Consider the following 21,814-nt stretch of genomic DNA (forward strand, 5'->3'; position numbering starts at 1 on the left):
GGTCTCCAATTCAAGGCTCAAATCAGGTAGACCATCTCTTCGTTCCATCCAATATTAAAAACATGAAGCTGAAAGTAAAAACTTTTTAAAAATATAATTCAACATAAGAAATTTTTCCCCGTTGGGATGCAGAAAAATAATAGAATAAAGTCAGAAGGGGTGAATATTTCTTTAATCCGTGAATTTGTACATAACGGGTCGGGTGGCTATGGCTATACAACTCGGGTTTAGTACATTAAAAGGTCACGACCGCTGTTCTTATGTACCCGAGACGTCATATTACTAAAGGGAGTTCTTTATTGAAGTCTTGCTTGGGAAAAGGGGTTGGTTTATTAGGTCAGTAACACTTGTAATCTGTTTGTTTACACTTGTTGCATGCAAGATATTGATTCCGGTTTCGCATCTTACGTACGAACGAGCAACGAAACTTCATTTAGTGATCGTTTGTTGTTGTTTTGTTTTACAGATTTCTAAATAATATAGACAGAGACAATTGCAAGGTTATTAATTTGTTGTCGTTATTAGGAAATTGAATTAATCAAAATAATGAGAAAAGGCAAGTGCCTCTCTGGCTTGAGACACATCATCAACATAGTCATGGACTAGTTAGGGTAGCACTAAAATTATACATTTAAATGATAGCAGTAATGGTTTAGTTCAGTCTTTGGTCTTTCTATGGTTTTTGTATTGTAATTATCTCGTTCGAAATGTAAACGTTAAAGGAGCGATTTACTTACTTACGTTTTATTCCGCCAAAGTCGAAACAAGACGATCAAGTGGTGAGTAAATATCACTAAAAATAAAATTGATGTCTCAAATGACTAGGCGATGAAGATGGAAGGAAACCGTTTTTTCAACGAAACCTTCTTAACTAAAGTTAAATAATCAAAAACCGTAACGGTCGGTGGTTAAAGGTCGACCCGCATTAGAGCGCTGCGCGGCGCGGTCACATCACGACGCTTGACGGTAAGATGAGCGATAGTGACTAGGATTTGGTCATTATTTCTTTGTTGTTTGCAGAAGAAGATGATGATTCTGCACGATATCACACTTCATAATTTCGGAGACAAAATTCTATAAACAACAATGAGCAGTAGGTACTCCAGCGACTTACTGTCTCGCACTAAGCGTCGCTGCACTGCGGGTCGCGGCGCCTAACCCTAAATATTCTCTCGGAGACAACTCTGCCGCGACGCGCATCAATTAACGCACCGTGCAGCACCGCTCTAATACGACCTGCACCATATGAAATTACTGAAATAATATATTGACGCTTTGTGCCGCGCTGTGCGGTGCTGCGCAGCGTCGCTGTAATGCGGTCCGGCCTTAAAGTTTGAACAAAACCGACTATAAAGTTCTCAATGTACTCAAACTACTAAAATTAAATTACCACACATGAAAACTTTCTTGTCCTCAAATACAATTGTTGCATCGATTGTTTTTTAAAATGCGAGAGTGAGGCGATGCGAGCTTGACATTGGTGGTAACCATGACGCAGTGGACCAAAATAGTCGCGCTCGTAACATATCTCGTTTAACACGTAATGTCTCTATTTAAACTTGACAGTACATATTATATAAATACAATGTAGGCGTGGGAAGCGTTAAAATATTAATATAATATGTGTTTCCATGTCAAGTAACATTGCTCGACTTCAGGGAATACCACTCTCTTGTTAACCTTTATCATGTACAACTTTTCTTTGGAGTGATTCAATAGTAATATATGATTTTATTATGACGTTTTATAACCTCTAGTAGCATTTTGCGGGTTAATACTTCGTAGTATACAAAAACAAAGTAACTAACGAAAATTATTCATAAACATACCTACAAGCCATTTATGGAAGCTCTCTTATTCTTGTTGCTCGTATCTTCGGTTCTCTATTTCACATCCCTGATCTAATCGTGGAGTATTTTTCGACCTTTAGCAAAACAACCATCCACACTAGCCCAATAAATGCTGTAATCATCTTTCTGTGTATGGGTTGTTAGTTTACATGTCTCGATTTTTTTACGCAGGACGTTCAGCTGATAGTAACTAATACGCTCTGCCCGCTTTTGCGTCACTTTGAGACTAGATGTTAAGTCTCATTTGTCCAGTAATTTTACTAGCTACGGCGGCCTTCGGACCCAAACACAATAATGCTTACACATAACTGCTTCACGGCAGAAAAAGGCACCGTTGTGGTACCCATAATCTAGCCGGCATCCTGTGCAATGGAGCCTGCCACTGGTAAATGTATGCTTTACTTCTTCAACTCTGGCTGAGATCGGACTAAAATGATTGATTTTTTAAATATATCAGAAGAACTAACTGTACCTATTCCATGTGCCACTTTCGAAACCGAAGGTGTAAAGGGGTTCACAACAATTCCGGTTTCACCAGCAAATTTCCCCATGTTCAGGTACAGGATTCGGCTAAATGAGCCCCAGCGGAGTAACACACTGGAGTAACAGCACCTCCTTTATCTGCTACAAACCAGTAGTGTGAAAAGCACTTTTTCTTAGTTTTGTAGGGTAGTATGTAATTACTCAACTGAGACTTATCATTTTATGTGTCAGTTAGTAAAGTTATCAACAATTCTGAGCGGTAGTGCATTGTAGGAAGCAGGGCATATGATTTACCATTACGTGAACATCGTGCTTTTCATCATAAAAACTAGTAAATAGTAAAATAGGCAATTGCTATATTTCCAAACGTTACCGACCATTTAAAAAGTTATAACTTTCAACGAGACCCGCCATAATATACTTTGTCTACAAACAGCATACTGTTTTATAACATTTTATATGTTATTAAATACAGCTTCGGAAATTATAATAGAAGGTACGAAAACATGCCCATGTGCTGTTTGTACTCAACGGAAGTTGTAAGCGAACAGCTGATTAGTTATGAATACGTTTAACGTCCCATTGTTGACATTTCATTCGAACAAGTACAAAAAGTAAACCGGTCATCGGGCCTTATCGCGTCCCACAGAAGCGCGCCGAAATCAAGTAATAATAACAACAACATCAATCCCATCTCGTTCATTTCCTCTTTTTCTCACAACAATACAGTTATGGCACCGCTTTTTTTGTAGATACGCAAAGGGATAGCCCGTTGGCGTTTAATATGTAAAGGAAGGCAAGGTTACACGCACACACGCCCGTTCAAATATATCTGAATAAGTGTGCATGTAGTGGAGGGAATTCCCAACTTTTTACAAACACAATCAAAGAGTATTATATAATGTTTGTTCACGTACAGACACTGCTGCTGTTTAAACTTTTGTATGAATATTATAACTATACGAGTTAGCCGGTGGTTGCATGCATTAGTCATAGGTCATTAGCATTTCAGTAATATCGTGTTTACGTTTTACACATTTAAATTGCTTTCGTGTCCTTGGCTATATTTGAATTTGCTCGCGTTTATTTGTTATGATTATAATGATACGAATTAATCTACGTATATTATATGTTGAGCGATATTTAATAAAGTTGTCGATAACTAAAAAAGTGATTATTGAAGAACGCGTCAAACGAGCGTACAGGCCATCTGATTTTAAGTGATCACCGACGCTCGCACTCTCCTGCAATGCTAGTGGAATCACATGTGCGTTGCCGGCCTCTTAGCAAGGTGTAAGCGGTTTTTAAAGGTTTGTACCTACCTCTTGACAACACCGCGTAAGGAATCTCATTACAGTTTGGATGTATGTGGCTAAAACTTCCTTGAAACTGAGGCCTAAACGTACAATCTTATATTCTTGAACGATAATTCAAAAAGGTCAAATGAAATTGCTTGCCCCAATAAACATACTCCTGACTACGCAACCAAGATTAATTATTATTCAACCGTTCACTTATAGCTAGTATCGGTGGGTAAATATTGCGTTAAGTAGGCTAATGTTATGTTGTCGATAATGACATAATAACGACATAGTCGGGGGCCATCGCCGTACCTGGGCCGCGTAGGAATCCGGTCGCATTCCTAACGGTTCGCACTTGCACTGCGCTGCGAACTGCACTACATTCATATTATATTCAAACATATTTAGTCAGCCAGCAGATACGCTATCGGTTCATTACATTTACAGTCAATATGTGTAATAATGCAAATAGGTCAACTCCTTCTTTCTGCTAAATACTACAACGCTGTCTCGACGTCTAGTCGCTAAAACTTTGTAAGGGTTGTCAAAAACTTCATATAGTTTTGATCTACAGCACAGGTGGCATATTTTAAGTAAGCAAGTACTAAATTTAAATAAATATTGGCATTAGTACACCAAACACGTGAAACTGACTTCGTAATATTTGACTCGCCCAAATACGAGTACCGATTTGCAATCGAATGAATCGGTACGATCGCAGACCGCAGGAGGCGCTCTCCTTTTTTTGTCTAATGGCCGCTTTTTGTATTTTACAGACGGTCATGAATTATGACCATTGTAGTTAACATAACATAATATTAGCTGGCATTGGAAGAAACGAATGTTCTTTACGTGCAATATTTTTTATTTGTAGCTACATTAACTCGGTAATTATTTTATTTGGAGGATTGTGATCCGCGCGGCCAATTCTCTCGTGTAAAATCAGATTAATCACAGGAGCGTTGCCGACTTTACAGAACGTCGAATAAACGTTACAAAAACAAACGTTCGAAAACCAAAAACACATTGGTATGTGGCGAATGAAGATCAAATCAGTGGCACCGTAGTGAGAGTTAACTCAACATTATTTTTTTTAGCTTTCGTTTAAATTGATGGACGTACTTTAAGTGTATCTAACAATCATCAAAGCCTCGCAGCGATGATATTAAATAAGTTTGAAAATGGGAAAACCAACAGAGTGACTGGTGATTGTTAAGTTTTTTACATCATTAAATAGTGGCTTGAATATTATTTATTGTACATTCACAACTACGCCAAGTATGTTCGAATATATTTTCGAGACGAATAGTAACACTGCCTAGTTAAAAGCAATTGTATGCTTAAATCATGACCATGATTTACTCTTAGTAGAAGTGCCTGATAGGAAGGTGTCGAATATTTTCGTTTTATATAGCAGATTTTACGGATTTCCATTTACCAGATCCTGACTTAGCTCTTTGGATTTTTCCGCGCCAGTCAATCCTTTCATGATAGCTCTCTTTTGCTAGGTCATTTGTATATTACAGGAGACAAAGGGGACAAGTTGCTCACCACCTGTCATAAATCTGATCAAGCCGTTTTCTGTTCTTTCTTTATAAATTTGTGAACTTATCTATTGTTACTCTTGAATAAGATCAGGGATATTTCACATATTTGTGTAAAGGCTGCTTTTTTATTAAAATAAAATCGTCTTATTATTGGAAATACCACAAATCTATATCGTGTAACAATCTACAAAACAAACGGCCTATAATAATCCATTAGTACTTTATAGAATGATATTTCTAATTATTATTACTATCTAATTCATAAAATGCATAAAGACCAGTGCTCGAGGACTCGGAATGGTGCCCGCTTAGATAATTAATACGTCTACATTATCTTGCTGTGAGACAACCGATAAAAACAGGCCAGGAATATTAGTTAAGTGTGCGTGACAAGCTACGTCTTACACTCGTGTGTGCGTAGTTGTCTTTGTGAGGAGATTCAGTGTTGTTTTACTATAGATTCACTTAAACCGATTTGTGTTGTTCAGCCACATCGAGTCAAACCTAGTCTTATGCACTGTATTTGTGATTCAATAAAGATAGTGAGGCGGTCGCGGTGCGTCCTAAAGGTGCGTACCGGGAGGTGAGTGTGCGAGGGAATGCGCACCTACCCGCAGGTCAATTACTGCATAAATCAATATGTATGTCGCGCCGTGCGGCAGCTCTTTGTTCCGGCCGAGTGGAGATACGAGGCCCGTCTCAGTGGTTCCAGCTATGTCCGGAAAGCTGGGCGAGGTATCGCGGGGATGATTACTTATTAACGTAGGTGGAGGACGGCTGGCTGGATGGTATGGGCGGGCCTGGCTCCGCTCGCAGCGGATCGATGCACACCCGCCAATGGCGAGGCGGCCCTGCCCCCCCACTACCCCCTACCCCCGCGCGCCCCGCAAGCCGCGTCCCTCGCCCCATCTACCCTCCAACACCCCGCTGCACCCCCGCGCCGCCGCCGACACAACGCCCTCGTAAATCATTGGAATCCTCCATAAAATAACCAAATTTTCGCAAAAATGTAACTCTAATTGGCATACAATCTCGTATCAAGATATCTCGCAGCTTTTGTGGATGCGACGGCCGATAGCGCCGCCGCTCCGAATGTAGAACGTTTATATCGAAGACATCCCGAGCATTGCGGGCGCTCGCTCACCCTCGGAGCCCGGCTCGTACGAAATAATTGAATTTTCATCATAGAACAAAATGAGAGCTGAAAACTGAAACGGGCGGCATTGTTGGCGCAGTGAATTACTTCGGACGTCAATTATTTAGACGTTTTATCTCGTTGAAAATTGATATTACAGTAAAAGCATGTTGATTTTATAGATAAAATGAGCCTGTTACTCGTTAGCGAAAGGGGTTTGTTATGTTAATGTGCAATTTCGCATTAAATAACGCCGCTCGGGGCGCAGCCAATTCATTTGCTTTTATTATTTAAACGTTTTTCGTTCCTACTTGTTCCTACTCATTGTTACATTTATTTAAAAATAATTGGAATTAATTACGTAAATGTAGTAAATTAAATGGAAAGGAGAGGAGAAATCCAAGAAAGCAGTGGGATCCGATAGGCTAATAAAAAAATAAATAGAAGTTATGGACATGTTAGAATAATAGGCATGGTGTAGATTGGATTCAATAATGATAAGTTCTTTTATAATATCCATTAACACCCCCGGAGTACCGATATAGAAGTCAAATTTCCTGGAATTTGCATAAAGCATGAAAATTAACTAACTAACACCCATATTTACGACTGCAATACAAAGTTCGTAAAAATTATATGTTTCCTAAGATTTATAATATTGTAATACCTATGTACAAATGACAATAGATTTAATGACAGACTTAAATTATAATATCCGGACGACCGAGCCTTGCTCGGATTTTTAAGAATGTACAAAACTTGAACAAAAAAAAAACTAATAGGACATCTGGATTCGAACCGGGGTCTTCTGCTTTCCGGATCACCCAATGTCCCATCTGAGCTATAATAGTCTTGTATATAGTGGCGAAATTTACCTTTGTATTCTAATGTTATTGTAGCTGTTTCTCATTCAAACATGGATAAAACCATTTTTTTTAAATTGAAACCTAGCTAGATCGATTTATCACCCCCGAAATCTTAATTTCCTGCATACTTAATTTTATGAAAATCGTTGGAGCCGTTTCCGAGATTCAGATATTATATATATATACAAGAATTGCTCGTTTAAAGATATAAGATATTGTAATAACCTACATCAGGGAAAACCGCGACTCCATTGTATTAACGCACGTAGTAACGCACAAGCCATCATAACACTATGGAATAATGAAAACAAATTACTTTAGCGCTACCAACGCAATCCAAAAGAAGGGATTAGAAATGTGTAGAATTAACATAGGGTTACAAACGCAATATTTTTTTTTTATTTAGAGACTTAAAAAAGTGAACACCATTTACACCATAATTTATAGACCAAAGCATTAGACTAAAACTTAAGGTTGGTTGCAATTGCAACTGGCAGCCCAATTAGACCTAAGCCTGTGCGGTCAAAAAAAAAAATATATATATATATATATAAATCTATAATTTACGCTATGATGACGTTTTATGTTTTGATATTATAACAACCAATTAATTAGTTTTTGATTTTTCAAAATTTTTTAAAATTTATTTTTATGTTTATGATTAAGATGGTGTGGTGTATATAAATAATTTTGCATTACATAAATTCTATGTACATTATAGTATGAAAGGACATACAATATATTTCAAAACAACAACAATATTAATTTATGGGGATGAAATCGCGGACACTATAAAAGTCATCATGGCCTATCTCTCATTCAGTGACTAATGTTATTTTATATTTATCACAAAAGAAAATGTAATTACAGAGAGTTTTTGACGGCTCCTTTGCACAGGATGCCGGCTAGATTATGGGCTACTCGACGGAAACTATTTCTGCCGTGAAGCCGTAATGTGTAAGCATTAGTGTGCTTCGGTCTTAAGGGCGCCGTAGCTAGTGAAATTACTGGGCAAATAATGCATAACATCTTATGTCTCAAGGTGACGAGCGCAATTGTAGTGCCGCTCAGAATTTTTCTGTTTCTCAAGAATCCTGAGCGGTACTGCATTGTAATGGGCAGGGCGTATCAATTACTATCAGCTGAACGTGCTGCTCGTCTCGTCCCTTATTGTCATAAAAAAAGAGAGAGTATATTTGTATACATTGTAGCATAAATTATGGATTTTTTATTTAATTAATACACGGTAATACATTAATGTATAATTCGCCATTGTATGATATCACGTATGTACGGTGTATGTGATTGTTTATTTAAACAAAGGCCCATATTCATGAAAAGTTTCCTAAAATAAAACGTGAACGCGTGGGCCGCCACTTGTACTCGAATATAAAATACGATGAAGTTTATGCAGTAAACAAACCGTGCCGTCGGATATTTGAGCATGAATATTCAATGAAGTCGTCATAAAGCTATTTGTCTATTTGGTTGAGGGGTTTTCGGTGAACTCATTTTCTTTGGAAATCAAGTTTCACCTACTTGGTAGGGTTGTTGGTGATTTTGTATCATTTCGTCTTATGAATACGGATCTGGATTGTTGTGCGATGGCGATAGTAGGTAGTTTTATATTTTATTTAAATAAGTCATTGCTGAAGAAACATTATGAGTGATGAAGTTTATAGTAGAAGAGTTTTTAGGGTTCTGTAGAAAAATTGAAAAAAAGGAACCCTTATAGATTCGTCATGTCTGTCTGTCCGTCCGTATGTCACAGCCACTTTTTTTCGAAACAATTATGCTGTTGAAATAAGTAAGGTAAGTAGATGTATTCTGTGAACCGGACTAAGATTTTTCACTCAAAAATAGTAAAAAAAAATTTGGGGCTTTCCCATCTATTAGAACCGAAACTCGAAAATTTTTTCTCATTAAACCCATACGTGTATCTATGGATAGGTCTTCAAAAATGATATTGAAGTTTGTGATATCATGTTTAGAATAAAGTGTTGCTTGATAACAGAAACATCTTTACAAATCGGCGGTATTAAATCGAACATGGCTATTTTTAAGTTTTGAAAACTATCTCAGTTTGCGTTAAGCTATCTCACTTAGTGATCTTTTGCAGGACAAGTTGTGGATAAATTACACGTGTGGCAAATACGGAAGGTTCAATTTAAACTTAGTTGTTGTCGTTAAGAAAATATCCAGGCTCATTTCACGGTCCGTGTCCGTCTGTGTGACTTGTAATAATTATGAATATACACACATCAAAAAAATCTAAGCAACATGTACTTATTTAAATTTTAGGATGGTTTTTCACATAATAACGTTGTATTTTATTTTTAAAATAATATTTTTAGGGTCCTATGATGTAAAAATAACAGCTGTTGACTTTATAAGTTCTTTTTATAACAGAAATTAACAATATTAGAATATACTGCAGAAACTAAGGTACATAAAGCAACTAAAAATGTTTTTTAACAAAATGAAATTTGTAAAGGAAATGAATTTATTGTGAAAGGATAGGATAATTTAATACAAAGTATGGCCTCCTCTTCTATTCATAACTTGTCGGCAACGATTATTCATTGAATTAATGAGACTGTTTATGTCATCTTGCGTTATTCGCTCCCAATGGAATTGTAGCGAATCCTTCAGCTTTTGGGTTGTTGTCACTCCGTCCAAGTCCTTCAAAACACGTCTCTGGAGCATGTCCCATGCGTGCTCGATGGGGTTGAGGTCCGCTCATTGTGCAGACCAGGGCAATACCCGGACGTTCTCCGTTGCTAAGTATTGACTGGTTCGCCGAGCTGTATGTGAACGCGCATTGTCATGTATAAACGTAAAATCGGAGCCAAAGGTTTGTGCAAATGGATGGACATAAGGTCTGAGAATATCCTCAACGTAATTTTCAGCGTTCATGTTTCCATTTACAAAAACGAGCTCAGTTCGCCTGTTCTTCATAATACCCGCCCGTTCCATATCTGTTGAGCCGCTGTATGGATGAACTTCCTGAATGCACCTGAGCCTTTCACTATTTCCGGGCCGACGGTACAGTCGCGCCCTTCTTGTATAAGGCCTAAGCCCGAATCGCGACTTCGGCCTTAGTAAGCTTTTCAAAGAGCATTAATACAAGATTATCTTTAAGGAAATCTTTTGTTTTGTTTTAAATCCATCCCTTCATCATTCTAAATTAACAGCCAGTTCTATTCTGGTCCACTTCTGAGTTTTCCTTGGGGTTCTTAGCCTAGGGTTTGCTTGGGTATTTGGCTGGAATCTATTAGGAATGTTCTTTTTAGGTCAAGAGTATATTATGTTAATAGAATGTACGTTAATGTTGTACGCACTTTTCAGCCACCACGAGGCTACGGGCCCCCGTATGGTGCGGGTGCGCCTGGTGGTCCTCAGCAGCCCCCGGGTGCCTACGGACCTCCGGGGTCGTACCAGCCGCGGTACGCACCACCGCCAGGCGCTCCCAACTCGAGACCGCCGTTCTCCCCCCATCAGGTAACTACTCCATTTTATTGTATCATTTTTTTTTATGGAATAGGAGGACAAGCGAGGGTACGGGTCACCTGTTGTTAAGTGATCACCGCCGCCCACATTCTCTTGCAACACCAGAGGAATCACAGGAACGTTGCCGGCCTTTAAGGAAGGTGTACGCGCTTTTTTTGAAGGTACCCATGTCGTATCGTCCCGGAAACACCGCACAAGGAAGCTCATTCCACAGCTTTGTAGTACGTGGAAGAAAGCTCCTTGAAAACCGCACTATGGAGGACCGCCACACATCCAGATGGTGAGGATGATATCCTAACTTGTGGCGTGTCGTGCGAAGGTGGATTCGGCGGCAGGAATCAGGTTAAACAGCTCTTCGGAACACTCCTGTTTTTACTTAGTTTTGATTAAGTGTTAATTAATGAATCATGAGTATGACATATATAATATACTAGCTGACCCGACAGACGTTGTTCTGTAGATAATACAAAAAATACTGTTTTATAGGAATTTGCCAGTAATATTTCAAAATATCAAGAATTTTTTCGTAAAAAATGCTCCCTGTTGTTATAATAAAATGTTTCACAGCAGAATTGTCAAACCTTGCGTCACTAAATTCTCTCATAGAAAATATGTCCATACAGAACAAATATCTATATATATAAAAATGAATTGCTGTTCGTTACTCTCGCTAAAACTCGGCTGGACCGATTTGGCTAATTTTGGTCTTGAATTATTTGTGGAAGTCCAGAGAAGGTTTAAAAGGCGAATAAATAGGAAAATGCTGCTAAATTATATAAAAACAACAAACTTGTTTTTCCTTTGATGTGTCCATACATAATTTCTATGAGAGAATTTATTGACGCAGGGTTTGACAGTTCTGCTGTGAAACAATTTCATTACGACAGCAGGGTGCATATTTTACGAAGTAATTATTGATGTTATGAAATATTGTTGACAAATTCATATAAAAACATTATTTTATCTATTATATACAGAACAACGTCGGTCGGCTCAGCTAGTTGTAAATAAAAATAATTATGGATCCCAAATCGAAATAAAAACTATCCTATCTCTCAAGTTGACTACAACTACACTGCGATCCATGAAGTAATCCCCATTAAAATCCGTTCTTTAGTTGAGTCCATCGCAGACAAACAACGTGACACGTAATTTATGTGTATTAAGATATACGAATCGATTTTTTTACGGTTAATTAGGTATTTCACCGGGTATTTATTCCGCGGTGTGACTTATCTGTGCTAGTGGCTAAGTTAGGTTTCCAGCTAAGCGCTGCGTAAAAATGGGCCTTGTATATCGATCTAGCGAACCCGATGGTATTTCCCCTATCCTATCCCCTCGGACATGTGCGCCAGGCGTTGGCGCAAATCCTTGTCCATCTATTCAAATTCTCCAGGCTTGGTCTAAAAATGATGACAGATTGCGCTTATGTTCACCCGATACTTAAAAAAGTACCGTTTTCTTCAAAATCCTTTAGCTAGTGAGGTTCTTATTTATCTTACTCATAGATAATCGGAAGCGGTTATGATTTTATCTTTCATATAAATTGACTCAGCTTTACATTGATAAATAGTTTTACGATTTTTATATCCATCTGGGTAATTCGTGATACGAATGAATTAATTGACAAACTTATAAAACTTGTAAATCTATGGCGGAATCGTCAGAATTAATTTGTTTTATTGGTACTTAATTCTAAATAACATTTAAAAATCTTTGTATATCATAGGTATGAATCAACCGGGCAGAATTGAATCGACATTGATTGCTGCTCAATAAATGTTTCAATTCATAAAATGTATCAAGTATTTTCGAATTAAACAGTTGCATTTTATGAATTTATCATAACCTAATTACATTTGCTGCCTTTTTTTAATGACATACCTAACAATTGCTTGTCCTATTTATGTACTATCCTACTAATATTATAAATGTGAAAGTTTGTATGTCTGGATGTATGTTTGAACTTCTTTAACGCAAAATCTACTGAATAGATTTTGATGAAACTTTACAAAAATATAGCTAACACACCAGAATAACATATAGGCTATAATTTATAAAGCTATAGTGTGAATTATACAAAATACAAAAGAAGTGTGATTGTGTCTAATGAATACAACTAGCGCCATCTCTTATCAACTAGCAAGCACAAGATCAATACAATTTATATGGCAAAACAACGTTTGCCGGATCAGCTAGTACAATATAAATAGTAAATTATTGCAGCGGCCAAAAGAGGCATTGATGGAAGAATCTTCTTCGGCTTTGGCTCGGCCCACATTTTCATTGCCTAGTCTATCTTTCATAGCCATTCCACCAATTCCTAGTTGTTGCCAAGTTTTATACAGTACTTTTCACAAATAATGCGCTGAAATTAAAATAATACGGCTCGTGTCGCCTCTTGAATTTCAGGTGTCGTTAAAGTAAGTTCTTCACTTGAACCCATTTTGTCAAATACTTCTTTTAAAAAGTCAATGGCGAAACAATAGTAATTTTTCCCGCGTTAAAAGTATTAATTTGTTTTTATTTCTTTTCAATATACATCTTTGTATTTGCAAGCCTGTTCGAAATTTAAATAAAACGTTTGATAAGTTAATTCCTTGGTTACCATGTTTCGGAGTTAAAGATCGTTCCATTTTTAAGTTACATAACAGATATGAGTTTACTATGTAATTACTATATAGTTGGGCCGCAAAACTACCACAGATATGGATTTATTTGGCCAGTACTTCAATTTCTATTTATCTCAGAGAAGGTTGTTAAAATTATGCTCAAATTTCCAAGAATGTTTGTGAAAAAATGTACGCAGAGAAATAATTTATAATTATTTGTCCGGGAATTTGTGTTTTTAAGAATGATTCGTCGGTTGATTAGCTTGTTTTTAACAATGTAACAGAATCTAGATTAAAGATAGAAATAAATTTATTTCCACGCAATAAAAAGCCGTAGAAAGGTCACAGAAAATAGCTACTGCATCATGGGAGTCCTCCCAAGAGTCAAAAACATGTTTAACAAGTGCCATTCCAGCATCCAGGGTTGACTTTCCCCATGTAAAATCAAATTGCTTGGGGTGTAGTAGATTATTTACCGTAAAGTGTGAAAGCAATTGATTTAGTATTAGTTTTTCAAAGATTTTACTAAACACTGGTAGAATCGCTATAGGTAAGTGTTGATATTCTCGGTGGTATAATTATTCTACTTAGTTTCATCAGGTTGGGGAAGACCCATGTCAACACAAATATTAAATATTTTAGCTAATTGTAAGGCCCAAAACTAAAGGCAGGTTCGGTTGAAATAGAACATAAATGCACTCGAGCTTGGCCATGAGTAAAGGAATTGACAATAATAATAAAAAAAAAAGGTGATTAGATCTTAGATAATAAGCAAATCAAAGTTGAGGTAGGTTATGTTAAGATAGAGCATATTTTTGATATTGATATCGTTTTTTTAATATAATATATTGTATTAATTGAAATTAATCTTAATATATATTAATTACGTGACACGTTTGTCCGCGATGGACTCCTAAACTAATAAACGGATTTTTATAGGGGTTGCTTCATGGAGTGCAGTTTGGTCGAACTTGAGAGATAGGAGGATAGTTTTTATTTAGATTTGCGACCCATAATTGTTTTTATTTCTGCTATATGATTTGTATGGACATATTATTTTCTGTGAAATAATTGATTGACGCACGGTTGGAGAATTCCGGTATGAAACAGATTCATTATAACAATAGGGAGCATATTTTACGAACTAATTCTTATGTTATGAAAAATTATGGACAAATTCATAAAAAACAGTCGTTTATTTATTATGTACAAGAACAACGTCTGTCGTAGTACATTATCTTCTACTTTTGAACTTCAATGGAATGTTCTGCTGCCAACAATTGAATAACACGGTTGTCTCTCTATATATTTTAATCACATTACATGTTGCTATAAAGCATATACCATGATATAGAATACAATACCTATTTTTAAAAAGTTGTTGTTGAATAATAATTATTACATATGAATATTAAATGCAAGCTGTGTAATGATCTTTGAAATGTAGTCGAATATAAAATGAGCTCCTTACATTCTTCCGTTCAAAAGGAGATGCTTCATCGTCACATTGCACGATTCATGTTCAAGTCGAAACTAGAGAGCCTCGAACGTTTCTTAGAACCGTTGAGCCGGCGGCGTCGCGTCGCCTCATCCACTCACGTGAACATAAATGTTATATCGTACTTCACGATCGCTCCAAGGGAATATCGCCCGTACCGCTTTCAAGTTAAGCTCTTCTATTGCCCGCTCCGGTGCGCACGAATGACGTAAGCCGCTCTACGCCTTCGCTGACGTAAGCTCGTTGTGCAACGAAGCTAGAGGTACGTTTGAAGCAGGGCTCTTGGAGCGAACTCGTCTAGAAATCAACGTTGGGAAATTCTGACAACGCGCAAGGTCGTTTAGAAACCGTGCCCTCTGGCTAAACGTCTTAAAGTACATACTATTGACTGTAATACCCCACCATCATTCATCTATTTTCTTACGCTGACCTTTCCACGTACAAATTGTCGCTTATTATGTTTTTTAAGTCTCCCTTATTACGGCAATTGTTTCTTTCTGAAACAATAAATATATATATAAATATTAAGTGTACAAATTTGATTATCTATATATATAAAAATGAATTGCTGTTCGTTAGTCTCGCTAAAACTCGAGAACGGCTCTACCGATTTGGCTAATTTTGGTCTTGAATTGTTCGTGGAAGTCCAGAGAAGGTTTAAAAGGTGAATAAATAGGAGAATGCTGCTGAAGTAAATTAAAAAAAATTGTTTTTCCTTTGATGTGTTCCTAAATAATTTCTATGAGAGAATTTATTGACGCACGGATTGACAGTTCTGCTGTGAAACAATTTTCTTACGACAGCAGGGTGCATATTTTACGAAGTAATTTTTGATTTTATGATACGTATTTTTTTATGTCGCTCATACTTTTAGTAGTTTTATGAAGATTTAACACGTTATTGAACTTGTTGACTAGCCTTATACTTTCAGGACAAAGGACACAGTGTGATGTGTTCAGGGGGTCATATTATCGTTTATTCGTCACTGTTATAAAGCAACTGCTGCCACAGGCATGTTCCGTTATAAAATTATATTAATAGACGTTATCACTAATTAGTAAATATTTGAAAGTAATATAATTATCTTCATTATCTTATCAATATTTAATGGCAATTGGATAACATGAAACTGTTGTAATTTGAAAAACTTAAATACAGAAGAAATTCTAATATTTTTATACAAAATAGAATATGAAATAACTGAATGTCAAAACTACTCAAGTTATATATATTATACAGACTTTTTCGTTACTTTCAAAACTTTACTTACCAGCCATCAGGCTTGTAAGTAAAGTTTTGAAACCGTTGTATTACCGATATTAAAATCGCGATACAAAAGTAGCTGTTGATCGTAGATGGGTGAAAATTTGAAGTTGTATGTATGTATTTAATGCTGACTCATAATCAAACAAATTAAAAAAAAAATGTCAAAAAAATTAAAAAAAATTGTGCGGACCACCTTTAAGATTTAGGGGGATGAAAAATAGATATTGTCCGATTCTCACACCTACCTGCACTCAAAATTTCATGAGAATCGGTCAAGCCGTTTCGGAGGAGTTCAAAGTTTAACACCATGACACGAGAATTTTATATATTGGACTATAGATGACCCGACTGACGTTGTTCTGTATATAATAAATAAAATAATGTTTTTATATGAATTTGTCAATAAAATATCATAACATCAAGAATTACTTCGTAAAATATGCACCCTGCTGTCGTAATGAAATTGTTTCACAGCAGAACTCTCAAACCGTGTGTCAATAAATTCTCTCATAGAAATTATGTATGGACACATCAAAGGAAAAACAAAATTGTTGTTTTTATTTAATTCCGAACACTTTCATATTTATTAGCCTTTTAAACCTTCCCTGGACTTCCACAAATAATTCAAGACCAAAATTAGCCAAATCGGTTCAGGCGTTCTCGAGTTTTAGCGAGACTAACGAACATCAATTCATTTTTATATATATATATGTTTTTTATTATTTTGTTAATAACCATTTTCAAAGTGAACAAAATATATTGTACAACAAAGGTGCAACTTTAGAAGATTAGCACCTGTCATCCAGTCAGATTGTCATCCTCGATGCTTTGCGGATTGGAGATCGAGTTGATATTGCTGCTCAAGATAATATTGATTGCATGTGATTATATCGCAAACATCGACCAGACTGATCAGATTTATACGGTTTAAGCTTGGAGAAAGTCGTCCAAATTAATGGTATTTTAGTAAAAAATTCATGTTTATTAAAAACATGTCCTGAGTTCAGGCGCTTTCTATTCAGGTTACGAGGTGTCCCTGGTCAATTTTGAGATATTTTATGTATAACTTTTTTGGTCGATAAATATGTTAAACTATTAAAACTCTAATCGTGGTAAGCTTACATCATATGTAACTATTAGTCTAGACTATTATATTATATTACTAGCTGACCCGACAGACGTTGTTCTGTTCATAATAAAATTAACTCTTGCGGATGGAATTTTGGAAAATCCGTTCTTAGCTGACCTCTACTTGGTGAAAAGAATATTCCTACCAAATTTCATGTCTTTAGCTCTAATGGTTCCAGAGATATCGTGATGAGTGACTATATACGTGGTGATCTCTTATATATATATTATCTTCGAAGTCCCGGTCAAGCATGAGTCGAACTTTCAGACGTAAATCTCTTTTGGGCTCTTTTTTAATTTGCATGTGGCCAATTTGAAATAAGCAATGTTTGTTTTTATAATCTGTTGTTGTATGTCAGCTAACTCCCTAAGGCTGGTATGCACCATATTAGCTGTTATAGTTAAGCTCAAATTTAACGATAACAGTAACGCTGACTATAACCTAGATTGCGGAATGTGTTGCACCATCGTATTCCTTGGCATAGTTAAAGTTAAAAAGTGACATAAAACTTTACGGGCAGTTTCATTGAAATTATGTAAGCAATTGTAAAAATTATGGTTTCCAGCTCTCAGTCAGCTGCAACATTATCGTTTCTACAAGTAAAAAAGGTGTAAAAGGTATACTATTATTGTTGATTATTTAGTCACCTGTTTTGTTAAAATCTTAATACAAAATTGATTCTTATTATTTTTATATTATATTATATTTCCAATTTTTGATAAACCATGGTTGCGAGTTAAAAAGGGCCATTTAAATTTAGTTTTATCAAAAAAACAGATGTACAGCACTACAGAATCGAGCAATTGGATCGTAGGATATCAAGTTCATATCGAATATTTATTTGAATCTTGTGACAGGTCGATGTTTAACATTAACAATTGCTGTAAACGGCGAAGATTGACTTGTTACGGTAAACAGTTAAAATTATATTGACGTCTAAAAATTGTCAAATGATGCAACACATTTTATTTTAACCGGTACTTAAACGTTAGTTGATCCAAACCAGCCTTACAATTTATTTAGGATCTTGGTGGATCTTGGTGTGACTGTCGATGAAAAAATGACTTTTCTTCCCCAAATAGTAAACATAGTAAAACGTGCTTGTAAAGTGCTCGGGTATGTACGTAACACTATAACTTTTAAAAGTCTAAATATTTAAAAGCTCCTTTTTTGGAATATCTTGGAGTATGGTTCAGTTGTCTAACGTCCTCACTCATATCCTAAGACTGGAACGTATTCAGAAACGATTAACGATTCTGTGGCATGTCGCTTACAGTCGGTACTGAAAACCGGCGTTAAAGGCAAGAAAATTCCTTCTTACACAGAAAGGTTGGCCTTCTACGAAATGACCGCATTGGATATAAACGGATCTTCTGTTAACTCAAACTATTGAACGGCTTTATTGACTGCCCCAAATTGCTAAATAAATTTAGCCTAAGAGTTTCAGTCTGAATTCCAAGTACCTAAGCCTTTGTCCTTTCCACTTTTTCGAACGATCCTTGGTGGCAAATCCCCAGTCGCACGGTTATGTAAAAATTTTAATTCTTATAGCGAACATATTGACATATTTGCTGATTCCTTAGCCAAACTCCGCAAGACCATTTGCACCAATATTGTAAGTATTAATAAAGTTTAGATTATTAAATGAATGTTACTGTGTACCTACTCATATATTTATTAGAAAAAACTGTTTACTTCTAAATTTATTCTGAATAATAATTAATTTGCTGTGTTTATTTGTAAGATTTTTTATGTATTTAATTGGAAGAAATTAAATTTTTTGTGGCAGAAAATACACTGTTTGTGGCAGTATAGTTAAGTATGTAATTATAGGACAAAGTGAATGAATGGATGTTATAAATAAGCATTTATCATTCCAATGTGAGGTAATAAACCTCACGGGCTGATCGAGAGATTGCTGCTGAGGTTGAGTTCGGTTCAAACTGTCTTGAATGACACAGCGCTAAGCGTCTGTTATCACGCTATCAGAATTATTATTTTGAATGTATATTTTACTACTTGAATAAAATGAAGAAAAATAATAAAGAAGACAGTGTTCCTCCAAAGTGCGTTTACAAGGGATTTTCTTCATCAACCTGAGAGTTGAACAAGACATATCAAGATTAATGAACGTTACGTCACTCGAACGGTTGCCTCAGTGGAAGAGCGCTCGCACGGAACGAAAAAAGTTCAGTACCAAGTTTATAGAAATTGCCGATATGACTATGTATTTACTATTCAGATTAAAGTCAAATGTGGGCAGGCTTCTTTTATGTATGTTACATTAGTGAACATCGCGGCTCATGCACTGCGGGAACACAACGGTGCAACGGCAGAAATTCTTGGCGGGTCGGGGAAAAAGAATAAAATTTGAGCCATACAATCCTACGTCTGGAAATTGAGTAGCATTAATCTGCCCAATGTCGTGCTTGTATAATTCTCCGCAAAAATAACGTAACAAATGATCTGGCCATCCCGCCATAGGAACTGGAGGTGATAGCAGCAACACAAAACTCTTAAGTATCAACATAGTCCCAAATATTATTAGAGTGGTTATGACTTATGTCATGTCACATAAATATTTGTTGCTTTGAGTTCGGCTTCAAAAAGTTTTTGTGGTTGTTACTTGCTCAACATCAATTTAAGAAACTCACTTCTTCCAGCAGCATGTAAACTCCCATCATTATTAGCTACCTAGGCTACTTCCTTTGATGTGGCAATTACCGGCGGCGGTGATCACTTCTCATCAGGTAACGCAGCATCTTGGTCCTACATTACCTAATCACCGTACAACTCACAGGATGCTGAGTTTCTGTTCAGTTGCTGACCACAGCCATGTGTCGATGGTTCGGAAAGCGGTATCTAACACGAATTAACGTTGCGATTTGCGGCAGAGTGGGTGGTTCGGCAAGGGGTGGCGGACCTTGTGTAAGAGTATCGCGTGAATCCGGGACGCAGCAAGTGCAATGAATGCGACGACGTTTTCAAGGACGCGCCTCAGGTGATGACGTACGATACGCGCACTCACCCACCCACCCCCACTTACCACCCGCGGGTGTTTCCGGCACCCACCTAATAATGCACGTCTACGCCCTGTCTGCCACATCCGAACTCTACAATCTTGTATACTCTTTACGATAAACCAGAACGTTCAAGGATACCTGGCCACTGGTTAACCTACTCATACCTAGCTTATTCAACATTCTAAGAGATTCCAGTTATCTGGGCAGGCTTCCAAGTACAATAAGACTCAACAGAATGCTGTGTTTACAATTTATTAATTGTTTACAGTATACATAATTGGGTAAGGATTGTTTAGTTTCCGTGTTTACTGCGTTAATTGAACTGTATGTCAAGGTTTCTAGCACCGCAATTGCAGTGAATTAACGGGGTATGAAATTAGTTGAACACAGAACTAATGGCTCTCTAATTATCATAATAATAGTGTAGTGGTAGGGTGGCGGCCCCGTCAGCTGAGCGAAAACGAAAGTAAACAGAACTCGGTCAAAGGGTTTGTACTCCACCTACCCACAATATTTATGTGGGTGAAGGGAGTAACCACCCCCGAACCAGTCACCCTCCTTTGATGGATTGGTTCGCGACTGACGCGGATGCCTCGGCTAAAACCACTCTGAAACACGGCCAAACTCAACTAGGCGTTTGTCTCGATTTCCTGTTTTCATAATACGAAAAACTTTTATGATTCACTTTATTATTCAGCTGAACTTGTTGGAATTTTTGTTTTGTGTAACCCACGGGGAACTTCCCCCCACATCACCCCAATCGAAATCTACTCCAGTGACACGGATTATTAACTCATTGCCTAGCTTCTAGATTACTCATCATCTCTCATCTCATTGAATATTTGATACTATAATTGTTTTATGTTCTCACATATCTTATTATTTCGAGCTCCCGCCGGCGGCTTTAATCACGTTTCCTTTACGTGGCAAACTGACTATGTTTTGTTGTATATGAATTAATATGTGCTTTCTGTTAGTGAAATTCCCGCTAACAGCGGTCCGTGGCGGTCAAGACAGATTATCCAGAACAATCAGGCTACCATACCTAGGTTGGGTTGTTGCTTGTTATGTAATTTTGTGCTACCGATACTTGTTGCTTATGCCATTTTGATGTTTACTGGGATCTGTAGATAGTTTTAGAGTACTTCGTTGACAGTTCTCAGCTTTTGATTTGGAACGAAAAATATTATTTTCATAATTAGCGACTATTATTGACAAAAAGAACGAAAGAGAGACTGTATGAGCAAAGTGAAATCTAAATATGAATTCCCGCTAAGGTTGCTGCAAAACATAAAGAAGAGAGGTAAAGGAAGCAGTTTTATGTATCCATGCCACATCCATCCACACATGCCAAAAGAAAAGATGATATAAATCTAAGAATTCATTGGCTCATATCTCTTACTGGTTTTGTATTGCATAAGACGTCAATAAAGACTAAAAAAGAAGCTCGCAGCTGTCAATCATAATATATTCGTGAATGTGAGGATGCCTAATAAATGTGACCGATGTATCTCCGTTGTTTTGGTAATGTCCAGCGCTTAGGTTTAGATTAGTTCCGGTAGTAATTAGGTGCCAATTGCCATAATTCCATTTA

General features: G+C 36.8%; 1 protein-coding gene across 7 annotated transcripts in view; it reads left to right on the plus strand.

The window, feature by feature from the left end:
- LOC126970401 (trithorax group protein osa) overlaps positions 1 to 21,814 on the plus strand; it is a 144,574-nt gene that overhangs the window by 13,063 nt on the left and 109,697 nt on the right. For all 7 annotated transcript variants that reach the window (XM_050816223.1, XM_050816228.1, XM_050816227.1 and 4 more), the window contains exon 2: positions 10,531 to 10,683. In XM_050816223.1, coding sequence (XP_050672180.1) covers positions 10,531 to 10,683 — 153 coding nt within the window. The remainder of the gene's footprint in view (positions 1 to 10,530; positions 10,684 to 21,814) is intronic.

Source organism: Leptidea sinapis, chromosome 21 (assembly GCF_905404315.1).
Source record: "Leptidea sinapis chromosome 21, ilLepSina1.1, whole genome shotgun sequence".
Lineage (NCBI taxonomy): Eukaryota > Metazoa > Arthropoda > Insecta > Lepidoptera > Pieridae > Leptidea > Leptidea sinapis.